This window comes from Protopterus annectens, chromosome 8.part0, assembly GCF_019279795.1.
Source record: "Protopterus annectens isolate FY-2018-M chromosome 8.part0, PAN1.0, whole genome shotgun sequence".
Taxonomy (NCBI): Eukaryota; Metazoa; Chordata; order Ceratodontiformes; family Protopteridae; genus Protopterus; species Protopterus annectens.
Window position 1 is genome coordinate 1,022,183,070 of NC_056741.1, and position 12,139 is coordinate 1,022,195,208.

The following is a 12,139-nucleotide window of genomic DNA, read 5'->3' on the forward strand; positions in this document are numbered from 1 at the left end:
CATGCTACTAAAGTGTAGCAGTGTATTCCTCCAGGTTGGCTTCCTATATAAAGACATGATAATCCTATCATCCTTAAATTGTAATTGTAGATCTAAAAAATGTATCTTAGCATAGGAAGTCTCCACTGTGAATCTTAAAAAAGGAGAAGTATTTTCCAATTCATTAACAAATCTGATACAATCTGACTCAGTGCCATCCCATACAAAAAGGACGTCATCCACAAATCTTTTGTAAATTCTCACTTTTTTAAAAACTGGATGGTTAAATAGATGTTCTTGTTCCCAGTTATACACTACCAAATTGGCATAACTATTTGCACAGGGGGTGCCCATGGCAACCCCCCATTTTTGCAAATAAAGTTGGTCCTGGAACAGAAAAACATTGTTGTTAAGTATAACATCAAGGAGATAATGAATAAGGATCATCCTATTATTACTGTAACCAGACAAAGTAGCCAAAACTTCATCGATCGCCTGAAGCCCAAGCTCATTGGGGATGCAGGTAAAAAGATTTTTAACATCCATTGTCACTAGTAACAAGGGTACATCATTGCTCTTAAAATCATGTTCTTTCAGGGACTCAATTAGTTGGTAAGAGTCACTTAGAATATGTGGAATACGGTCCACTAAAGGTCTTAAGATACTCTCTACAAAAGAAGAGATGGTACAGGTTACCCAGTTATTACTTGAGACTATTGGTCTCATAGGTATCGGTCTAAGGCCCTTATGTATCTTGGGTAGACCTTTAATCAAGGGAATGACAGGATATTCTATAAAAAGATATTCGTACAATTCACAGCTAATCTGTCCCCCTAACAAAAGATCAAATAAGTCAGCATGTACAGTTTTAATGATCTTCTGACATTTCATATTACTGATTCTCTCATAGACAGAATCTTCTGATAAAAGATCCAGCATAGCTAGACCATAGTCTACAGAGTTCATTATGACTACAGCTCCACCTTTATCAGCTGGTTTGATAATGATGTCAGTATTCCTTTTTAGAGATAATAACGAATCTTGTTCTGCTTTAGACATGTTAAAAAAGCAGCATCTTTTCTTATGTTGAGCAAACCAACTATAGAAATCAGATTCACACATTTTTAAAATTCTCAACATTATGTGGCATATTAGGTATAAAACTGCTCTTTGCTCTAAAGAAATGTTTGACGTCATTGGTGTTAACTGCACTGTTATTCTTGAACAAAACCTTAAGAGAAACATTGCGACAGAACAGTCTTAGATCAACCAGAACATCATTAAGGGAGCTTGTTTGAGAAGGTATAAAGTTAAGACCTTTCTCTAAAAGAGAAACATCTGAGTCAGATAAACTGTATGTTGAAACATTATATATAAGGGAGTTCAGTTTCGCTGTTTCCTTGATGCAAGATACCTTTCTTCGGAGCCTTTTCTTTTTCTTGGTCCTCTGCTGTGAGAGCGACCACGCCACCCCACTCGTTCCTTCACTGGAAATGGTAAAAAAGTGTTCATTGTGGGAGCAGACTCCTTCGGTCTTGCCCCTGCAGAAAAAAAGGGGGCGGCAGCTTGCTGGTTGGGCGGAGGTGTATCATTGGAGCAATGGGCATCACTCGTGACCACTGAAGAATAGGAGGGTTGATTATTGTATGTTGTATGGTTAATCTTCTGGGTACTGGTCGCTGATAAAGACGGCAATAGATCTGAGGAAACAGTGTTCAGAGGCACATTAACAGGAGGCTCAGAGTCAATGTTCATGTCTGGATTTTTCATTGTAGAAACTCCTTGTGGGTGAGAATTTTGAAAATGCAAATCAAGTATGTGTGAATACCTTAAAAGTAGATCCTAACAATGATGAACAAACCAAGCCACTTCTGCTTTCTCAAAGGATGTTATAATGTGAGAAAATATAGTTGAAAACAAATCATCAAGCTGAATATACTGCCAGAAATGTAATTCCGCTATTAAACACCCCAGGGCACTAAATGCATTCACAAAACAAAAATACAAACTAATATATAGTCGGCCCTATATGTTCTTGTAGTATAAGGTTTATACGTTTTACATTCAGATGCTTTTTCAATGCCTTTACTTCTAATAGTAACACTTTGTCACTGGTTTCTCAAACTGTCTGTGGAGACTGACACTATAGTCTCTTTACTTTTATGGGGAATTAAATCTTCATGGCAAAGTAGTTAACTATTTTTTCCCCTTCCTTACTGTCCTGCTTAACATATTCTCTGACATGTGAAGTTGTCTCATAGGTTCATAGGTTCATACTAGGCTATCTGCCCTGGGGCATTTATAAGCCTAGCCAGAGAGTGTTTGTTTGGCTTTTGCCACCCATTTTAAATTAATTTTGCTATGCCCTTTTTCGAGGTTAGTATACTGTGCCTCTGTCTAACAGTGACACAGAAGTGATACCCGGGGTAAACCTACGATCTCCCATCCACTCATCAAGATTCCTCTTGACGAGAGTCAGTGAGGGACTCTGCCTAACCTGGACTGGGATTTTATTCCAGAGTGAGGGGAGCCTCTGGGTTATGAATCTGTCCCTCCAGCATGTCCTATTTATTTCAGTGCTGAGGTTCAAGTCTCTCGAACGTGTAGCTCGATGGGATTTGGATTTTCTGAGGTGCAGCATGTCCATTAATTCCGGGTTGGACATGGCTTTATATGTCAGGCACAGATTGCCTCTGAGCAGGTGGTATGCCACTGAGTAGAGCTGGAGTTTCTTTAACCGGGCAGCATATGGCATCTGTTTGAGCCCTTTGATCCTCTTGGTGAGGCACTTTTGGGGTCTTTCCAGTTGCTGCAGGTGTCTGGTAAGGTACATCCCAAAAGGGGCATTGTACTCCATTATGGGCCTGATGAGGACCTCCCCTGATCTAGATGCGAATCCCTTCATGATTAGGTAGGCTATATAAAATGTTTTTCTAACCACTTTGGCCATGTGGTTGTCAAATGAGAGATTGCTATCAACTTTGGTCCCCAGGTCCCTAATTACTTCTTCTGTACTTAATGGATTACCACCTATGTGGTAATTTGTGGGCACTTTTTTTGCCAAAGGGGATGACCATACACTTTTTGGCGTTTAGCTTGATGCCATGGCTCTGGCACCAGTTGTCTGTTTCTATGAGGCCCTTTTGGAGGATGCTTGTGTCGGCTGGAGAGTCGGTTATGGCGCCCAGTTTGCTGTTTCAAAGAAATCGACCAGGTTTAAGAGGCAGGATCTGCCCTTAACAAAGCCGAACTGGGTAGGATCCATTGTCTGTAGGTCCCCAATATCTTTATTTATGAGGTCCATGATGATCCTTTCCATAGCTTTGCAGACCAAGCTAGTCAGGCTTATGGGGCGATAGTTTCCAGGATCCGTTGAGGCACCACTGTTGCTGCACGCCACTCTTTGGGTACATATCCTGTAGTAAGGCTGAGGTTGAACAGTAGTTTTATGTTTGGGTTTAGCTCTTCTTGGATTTCATGTAGGACGCAGCCCAGGATACCGTCTGGTCCCATAGATGCTGTGTTCTTTGCTTTGTAAAGGGCGGCTCTTACCCGAGCATCTGAGATGTCAGGGGGGCAGCACTCTGCTGGGATAGATATTTGCCCTTTTGTTGGGGGGGGGGGTTTGCACTGAACCTTGTCAGATAGGATGTTGGCAATGTGTGTGGGTTCGGTGTATTTTTTTTTTCTCATTTTGGACTAATTCTGAGCATATCTGGGAATTCCCACCCAGGTTCCTAACATAACTAAAGAAAGCCTTGTGATTATCCTTAGTGTCCTGTGCAATTTTTCTCTCGAAGCTGGCCTTAGATGATTTTATGAGTGCCCGTAGATTTTGCTAATACTGATCAGAGATGCCTTCCCTTTTTGGGATTTTGCTGTATCATGTAGTAGCTTCCTCCTTCTATTGTATAGTTTGTTTATGGCTGGGGTCCACCAGACAGGACGTCTGCCTTTGGAGGATTGGGTCTTGGTTTTATTTGGGATTGCATGATCCATGCATTCCTGAAGGTGTTCATAGAATGCGTTTATAAAGGATTCTGCGGTCTGGGACGGATTTTCCACTGGCCCGGGGGCTTTGAAGGATTCCACCTTGGTTTTCTGGAGTGTGAAATTTGCTTTAGAGAAGTTTTTCACTGTGGTTTTCTGGGCAGGGGGTGGGGTTGGAATGTGAATATCCAGTGAGCTTAGTTTATGTCTGATCTTACCAGTGAGGGATACACTTCTGGTCTGGAGCATAGTCCCCATGTTGGCGATGATCCAGGTCCAGTATGTTTTCCCCTCTTTTGTGGGAGTGGTAACAAATTGTTCCATAGCATTTTTGTTTATAATTTCTAGGAACCTTTGGGCTAGGGTGTTGGAGCTAGAGTAATGTTCCCAGTCTATGTTTGGGTAGTTAAAGTCGCCCAATATAATGGTGTTTGGAGACACCTTCATATTTTCCAGTGTTCTCAGGAAGGCCGAGTGGGGCTCCTGGGTTTGGGAGGGTGGTCTGTAGCAGGCTATAAAACTGGAAGGCAGTTTTACCCATTGTTAGTTGCACATGGATAGTGTCTGATGCTTCGTACTGTGCCACCAACCTGGAGGTGTGGGTATCTTTGACGAATATTGATACTCCCCCTCCTTTTGTGGTTTGGTCCAAGTTTTGGGGCCGAAAAGCATGGTATGAGGTATAACCTGGTAGTGCTGGGGTGCTCTTTGGAGACTTGAACCAGGTTTCTGTTACTGCACAGATATCGATGTTCTCCATGCTAAGGAGAGTTTCGAGTGCATGCATCTTGAGGTTTAGACTTCTGGCGTTGAGTAGCATTACTCTTAGTTTCTTATCCCTTGTAATACCTATGGAGGTGGGTTTGTCTTTTGAGCCTTGCCTAAAAAAGGCACTATGGGGGTAGCAAGAGCCTTTGCCAATATCTGGAAGCCCAGGGGGTGACTGGTGCAAGCCGTCCCTAGTGAAGCATTGTGGCTTGTCGAGCATGTCATCCCAGGCTGATAGGCATTGGATCCCCTTTGAATGACACCAATACTTAAGCCAATTGTTGAAATTGATCATCTTATCTTCATATTGTGGCATCATTCTTGGTGAGGGTAAGATGCTACTCAAGGTCAGGGTCATACCGGCCTGGGCTACATGCTCAGAGAGCTCCTCTGTCTCTTCATGTAGTCCAGGGAGGTATGTCTCGGGTCATTCACACCAGCATGGACAATGACTGAGTCATATTTGTACTTGCCTTGGAGTGACCTGAGTGCTGGTGTTATGTGGCGGATCCTAGCGCATGACAGGCAGCTCACCATGACCTTCTCCTTGTTCAGCCTGGTGAGCGGGATGTTAGTGTGCCTGACGATAGTCACCTATTACATGTGTATCAGGTGTGTTGTTTAGCCTTAAGGGCTGTGACTGTTCGGCATACTGGCTTTGTGAGCTATGTGTTGCACGTGTTTTGTTTTGGGGTAGCGGTTGCGTGGGTGTCTGCTTTGGAGGTGCTGCTTAGGCAGATTTTTATTTAGAGCCTCCGAGTATGTTTTTGTGTGTTTGTGTTTGGTTTGCTGTCGTGCACCTAGAACTGGAATTGTAGTGAGTATGGTTTCCTTCTCCTCCTGACTGGTTACGCCAGTACTGAGTTGAGAGAGCTTAGACTCAAGTTTGGCTATATGGTTGCATCTCTCACATGTGTTGGAATTTGTTGGGAGGAGGAGAGGGTTGTCTGTGTACATGAGGCAGTTGTAACATTGCCTCATGATTCCCAGATTCACCAGCTGGGCCGGAGAGGAGATTGACAACTGACCTTTGGACATGCTAGAATAGTACTGGGAATTCCTTTATAATTGAAAAAAAGGGTCAATGGGGAACAAGGTACTCAAGGGGAGTTTGTGAGGGTGTAGTGCTTTTAATTTTTTAGTGCTGTCTTATATAATTGCTTTAGTGAGCAAGTGCCAGGTAACTTAAATGCAATGTTTTACAGGTAACTTAAATGCAGAAACGACAAACAGTAACTTTCTTTCAAGTGAAACAAGGAAATAAGTACAGTAAGCAATGCAGATATCACTAGGGATCCACAGAAGCGCTGAAATGCCTTGTTTTAGGTGGAATTAGCGTTTCAGGGAAATAAGCAAACAAACGACAAGCATACAAACAAAGCTAGATTCAGCAGGCCTGGATCTAGTCTATGCTACAGCAAACAAGGTGTACCAATTTCAGTAAGAAACAGTTCAAATATGCAGGCACTATAAGCCTTTAACCAGAAATTCCCAGCTCAGAAGGGCAGAGTCCAGCCTCTCCTCCCACAAGAGTGCAGACCACGAACCACCTTAATGTAAAATAACTGGCCTGAAGCCCAAGTGCTTAAACCAGAACTAATACACTTTTAGAATAACAGACAGTGAGCCCTCAATCAGCAGTCTCATTTTATGCACTCGTCTGCTAAGTCCTCTGAGAGCACAAATTATGTTTTAACAAGTTATTTGTTTGCTCAACTGCCTTCCCAGTCGGTGTTTTCGCATACGTCGTGCAGGCTGCGATGGATTCCCAGATAATGTGAGACTCAATTTGCAAAAAAAAAAAAAAGACTGCATTGGAAATTGGTGGATGAAGAGGTAATGAACGCTTATTGTTTATCCCATATAGTAACATTTTTGTTAAGTTATCTTGTTAATCAGGTGAAGCAGATTTAAAGGAGCAGTTGTCTTTAAATGATGTTATTGAACTATGTTTTGGTTACCAGTGTTGTTCTTATTTTCAGGATGAAATACCTGTACTGTTGAACTCCAGGCCACATACTGGACTCTCTTTCCTGAACCCCGAGCCTGAAGATCTAGAAGACCTTTATAGTCGTTATAAAGTAAGTATTGACGCTTTCTCTTCTGTAGACCACAGGATTTTGAATGAAGATCTTTTGAGAGATTAGATTTTTACAGAAGTTAATTGCTTAAGTAGATTGGCATAGTATGCTCTTTTAAAATTGAGTATTGTGGTGTACTGGTCAGTCATAAAATCTAGATACCACGCCTCCCCAAGACCATCAGGACAGTAGATCCAAGGAAAAAATAGCCTTTAATGTTCACGAACACCGTTTTTGTTGTCTTTCGGTTTTTCCCGTTGTCTTTCGGTTTTTCCCGGTTAGAGGTCGCACAGCGGAACTAGAGTCCGCTAATGATTGGCAGTAGATTTTGACGAATGCTGAGGTGCCAGCTCGACGTTCAACCTTCAATGAAGGCACGCCCATTTACACATGTCTTTCGAACGCCCACCCAACCGCAGGGAGGACATGCAGACTCCACACAGAAGGCACTCCCCACACTCCAGCCGAGAATCGAACGGGAGAACCTCTTGCTGTGAGGCAACAATGCTACCGCTGCACCACTGCGGATGAGAAATTCACAAAAAAATCAGTTTACAAGAACTGATTTTTTGTGAGTTTCTGTTATTACTGTGTTGAACATGAAAGGCTATTTTTTCCTTGGATCTGCTGTCAAAACATCTAGATAGCCAAAGTAAAATTCATTAACTTTCACTTTATGTACATATTATGTGGGGCTTGCACTTTTTAAAGGTAGAAGTGACCTACTTTGTTGGAAAAAAATAAGGTGCTCTTAGTAATTAGTCTTAAACTCAGAAGTTGTGTGTGGGGAGATCAGTCTGATAAAGCTATAACTGTTATTTTGATAGTAGCAAATGGATTCCTGCTGGAGACAGTGAAGCAAGATAAACAGTTGGGAAGGAGGTTAAACAAAAGAGGAATAGTCTTTGGCTTAAGTAACTTACATTTTAGTGCTGGACCATTTTCTGTGATATTTCATAACCAACCCCCAAGGCTGTTTTGACCTCAAAGAAGGTCATTCAGGAAAAAGTGTGGAGAGCTAGCCCTCACTTCTCAGACAGCTTTGATTTTTACATTTTCATATTTTTGTGGAACAATCCTTCAACTTAAAGGCAAACAGCTTAACAGTACTATAACCAAAGAAAAGGCAGTTAATTATGACCATTGCTCAAGTCTAAACAGGAAAAGGAAGCAGAAAGGGTTGAGGACTTTTTGTAACGGGAAAAGTTTTTTGTATTGTAGCTATAAAAAAATAACTTTAAATGAAAGACAAGATCTACCCTGAAGCAAGATCAGGGATAAATATTTTAATATACCCTTGTGGTAAAATAATTAAAATACGTACCTAAGAAATGAAAACACTACCTTGAACTCGGACACTGGTTACAAGCGTGCCATCTCACTTTCTTGCCCAAAAAAAAAAAAAAAAGGTCATATTACTGTGTCAGGTAAACACAGTAGTCAGCAACTCAGAGCAACTAATGTGCAAGCTAGCTACAACGTATCAATAGGTACAATGAATGGCAGCAGTTGCTCAGCTCGAGGAACAGTCTTCTAAATGCAAGCATATCAGAATGTGTATAACATAAACACATGCATTCTACGTATTCATCAATCCATTACCCCTTATTCCCATCTATGCACATGGAGTTGGGGTGCCACTTCAATAGTGGTAATCATCTAGAGCCAAGCTATACACCTCTGGGTGGATAGCCCTGTTGCTGCTCTCACTCTTTATATAGATATATGTTTGCATATACACATTTCTCTCATAAAAATAACATCATGCATATAAATGTGTGTGTGTGTGTGTGTGTGTGTGTGTGTGTGTGTGTGTGTGTGTGTGTATATATATATATATATATATATATATATATATATATATATGTGTATATGTGTATGTGTATATATATATATATATATATATATATATATATATATATATATATATATATATATATATATATATATATATATATATATATGTGTATGTGTGTGTGTGTGTTTTATGTGTATAGTATAACAAATATTCACACACACACCGTATTTCTCCTTGAATAAGACCTAACCAGAGAGTAAGGCCTAGCATGGTTTTCCAGGGTGGTCAGGATATAAGCCCCAGTTAAGATCGTCAACAACACACAAAGAGCATGTTGAATTATAAAATATGGACACCTGTTGACTGAGGTTATCATACTCTGCTCACTATTTTCGGACCATTCTGACACCCAACATCTCTTTGCAGAAAGTCGTAAGATTATTTCCCCGGGAGTCCTCCACAATTCACACACGACTGTTTAGATCCTTGGCCCATAATCACTGGCAAGTTCACTGGCAAGTGTACTTTGATTGGTCAAAGTACAGACAACTCACGTAAAATGTGCGCACTTGATAATGAACGGGTGTGGTTGTTTTTTCTTAACTGTCGCCATTCTTTGTTGCCACTTCTGTGTCGGAAGTCTTCAGTTACCCCCCCCCCCCACCGACAAGATGAGTGCAGAAAGAAAGAGTTATTCCGTCGAGTACAAGAAAAGAATCTGGAGGACTCCCAGGGAAAGAATCTGATGGCTTTCTGCAAAGAGATGTTGGATCTCTGAATGGTCCGAAAATGTCGAGCATCGTACAATAACCACAGTTTGTTTATTTATTGATTTTTTATATATATATATATATATATATATATATATATATATATATATATATATATATACTGACTACAACACCAAATACATCTGTGGGCAGAGGTAGCAGTAGATATGCTGATTAATAATGGTACAATTACTTTTTTCCCCTTCCAACAAGTACTGGAGGAAGTGCATGTTTACCGCATTCTCACCACTTCACCGCATGTTGGTGTCAATAATTAGCAGCATATGCCACTACTATCAAAACATTACATAGCTCATTAAGTCCTGCCTTCTTTTTAAACTTCATTCCTCCCCTGTATGTATGTTCCCACATTTCCCATTTTTTTCCTATGTAGTTTGCTCCTACCTTTTTTTTTTTTTTTAAAGAGCTCTGTTTCAGTTGTTTTTATCTCTGTCACTGTATTCACTACTTCTAAAATAGTTTATTTAGATTTTGATTCCCATTGTAACTGCTTTTTTGTCAGTCACCGTAATTGGACACAGCAAGGCCTTACCATGTCTAGGCAATTCCGATTCTGTATCCTACAGAAAAATCATCTCCCTCTTCATGTCAGTCTGCCCACCTAGCATGTCTGACAATGCATCCCACAGGGAATCCTTTAAGTCCACCAGCTCACTGCACTCAAAGAAATTTTATGTTCCCAGTTACTTCTTTCTTCCCCGTCACACCTCCAACATTTGCTGTCTACCAGAAGAAAAACTCTGACGTCTACTTGGGGTATAAAAATATCAATGTAAACATTTCCAAACAAAAATCCTAAATGTTCTAGATTTTGTTGCATATTTGGGAGACCTACATATATCCTCGTTTCTTTGTGAATTGCTTATCCAGTCTCTCTAGTCCTTTCTAATCTCCTCTGATTGCCAACTCCAAACGGGTGGCCAGACCTGCCCCCAAATCAGTGGGCAAAGGCTCAGAAACAAGTACCTTCCTAAACATGGGGTCTATTCAACCGGTACCAGAAGAGGAAAAGGGACAAGGTTTCTATTCCAGACTTTTCCTGGTACCCAGAAAAGACAAATCATGTTGTCCAATTCTGGACCTGTCTACTGTACTCTAAACACCTTCAAGATGCTGACTCTTCACCAGTTACTTCCTTTGCTAGGCAAGGATGCCTGGTTGGCAACTGTAGATTTAAGAGGCTTACCTGCATATCCCAATCGGGGAATCTTGCAGAAGAAACCTACACTTCAAAGCAGGCTACTTGCATTATCAGTTCTCTGCACTGCCCTTTGGCTTGTCTACTGCACCCAGGGTATTCACAAAGTGTCTGGCTCCAGTGCAGGCAAAGAAATATTCAAATATATCCATACCTGGATGATTGTCTAATTCAGGCAGAAAACCAGGCCACTCTTCCAAAACATCTGGCGTTTGTAAAAGGGATTCTGACTTGTCTAGGGTACACCATAAACGAAAAGAAATCACAACTGTTACCCTCTCAAAAAATTACATTCCTGGGTGCAAGCTTGAATACAACTGCCCAGATAGCTTTCCTTATGCCAGAAAAGCAAATTCATGTAGTGACTTACTTCAAACAGGTGGCCATTAAAACCCTGCTGTCTGCAAGACAAATACTGCAAGCCTTGGGGTTCATGGCCTCCTGCATTCTTCTAATTCCATATGCAAGACTGCATATGAGGAAACTTCAGTGGTACTTAAAAAGTTTATGGAGTCAACATTGTCACAGCCTGGAAATAATGATTCCTATCGTACCTTGCCTGCGCCTAGAGTTCCTATGGTGGGCAGAGACCTGCCACCAAAGCAAGGGACTGCCATTCACACCACCCCTTGCTGCCAAACCCTAACTACAAACGCATCAGACTGTGCATGAGGGGCTCATTTGGCAGGGAAGTGCATTCATGGCAAATGGAGCCCAAATCAAATGCACTTTCATATCAATCAAAAAGAAATGCTAGCTGTACAGAATGCTCTGACAGCCTTCAAGGACTACCTTCATCCAAGACCACTAATGGTGAAGACTGACCACCATGGTTATGTGGTACATAAACAAGCAGGGGGGTACACATTCCTCTCCCGCTGCAGACTAGCCATGGCATTGTGGAACACGGCCTTGAACTACTCAAATGCACTTTCATATCAATCAAACAGAAATGCTAGCTGTACAGAATGCTCTGACAGCCTTCAAGGACTACCTTCATCCAAGACCACTAATGGTAAAGACTGACCACCATGGTTATGTGGTACATAAACAAGCAGGGGGGTACACATTCCTCTCCCGCTGCAGACTAGCCATGGCATTGTGGAACACAGCCTTGAACTACTAAGTACAATTACTAGCTCAATTCCTGCCAGGAAAGCTGAATATTTTAGTAGACGAACTAAGCAGAAATCTCATGGACCCACATGAATGGAAACTCAGTTGGACAAATTTTGCTCAAGAACTCCTCACAAAAAAGCCTGGAAAGTGGATGCTATGCCTTTCCCCTTCCCCCTCTGCCTCTGCTCTCCAGAGTTCTACTAAAAGTCAAACATGACAAACCAAAAAATTATTTTGATTGCTTCAGACTGGTCACGCCAACACTGGTACCCACTCATGTGCAGTGTGTCACAAATTTCTCCATGGCACCTGCCTCAGACAACTTCCTTACTGTCTCAGCAGGAGAACAAAATTCTGCATCCTCGGCTCCAAACATTGAGTCTTGCAGCTTGGCTAATCATTTAACTTCCCCCCT

At 41.5% G+C, this 12,139-nt stretch overlaps 1 protein-coding gene across 1 annotated transcript in view; it reads left to right on the forward strand.

Annotated features, from left to right (window-relative positions):
• The window catches only part of PSMC4 (proteasome 26S subunit, ATPase 4), a 643,785-nt gene that overhangs the window by 29,580 nt on the left and 602,066 nt on the right, over positions 1 to 12,139 (forward strand). The window contains exon 2 of the mRNA XM_044079358.1: positions 6,720 to 6,818. Coding sequence (XP_043935293.1) covers positions 6,720 to 6,818 — 99 coding nt within the window. The remainder of the gene's footprint in view (positions 1 to 6,719; positions 6,819 to 12,139) is intronic.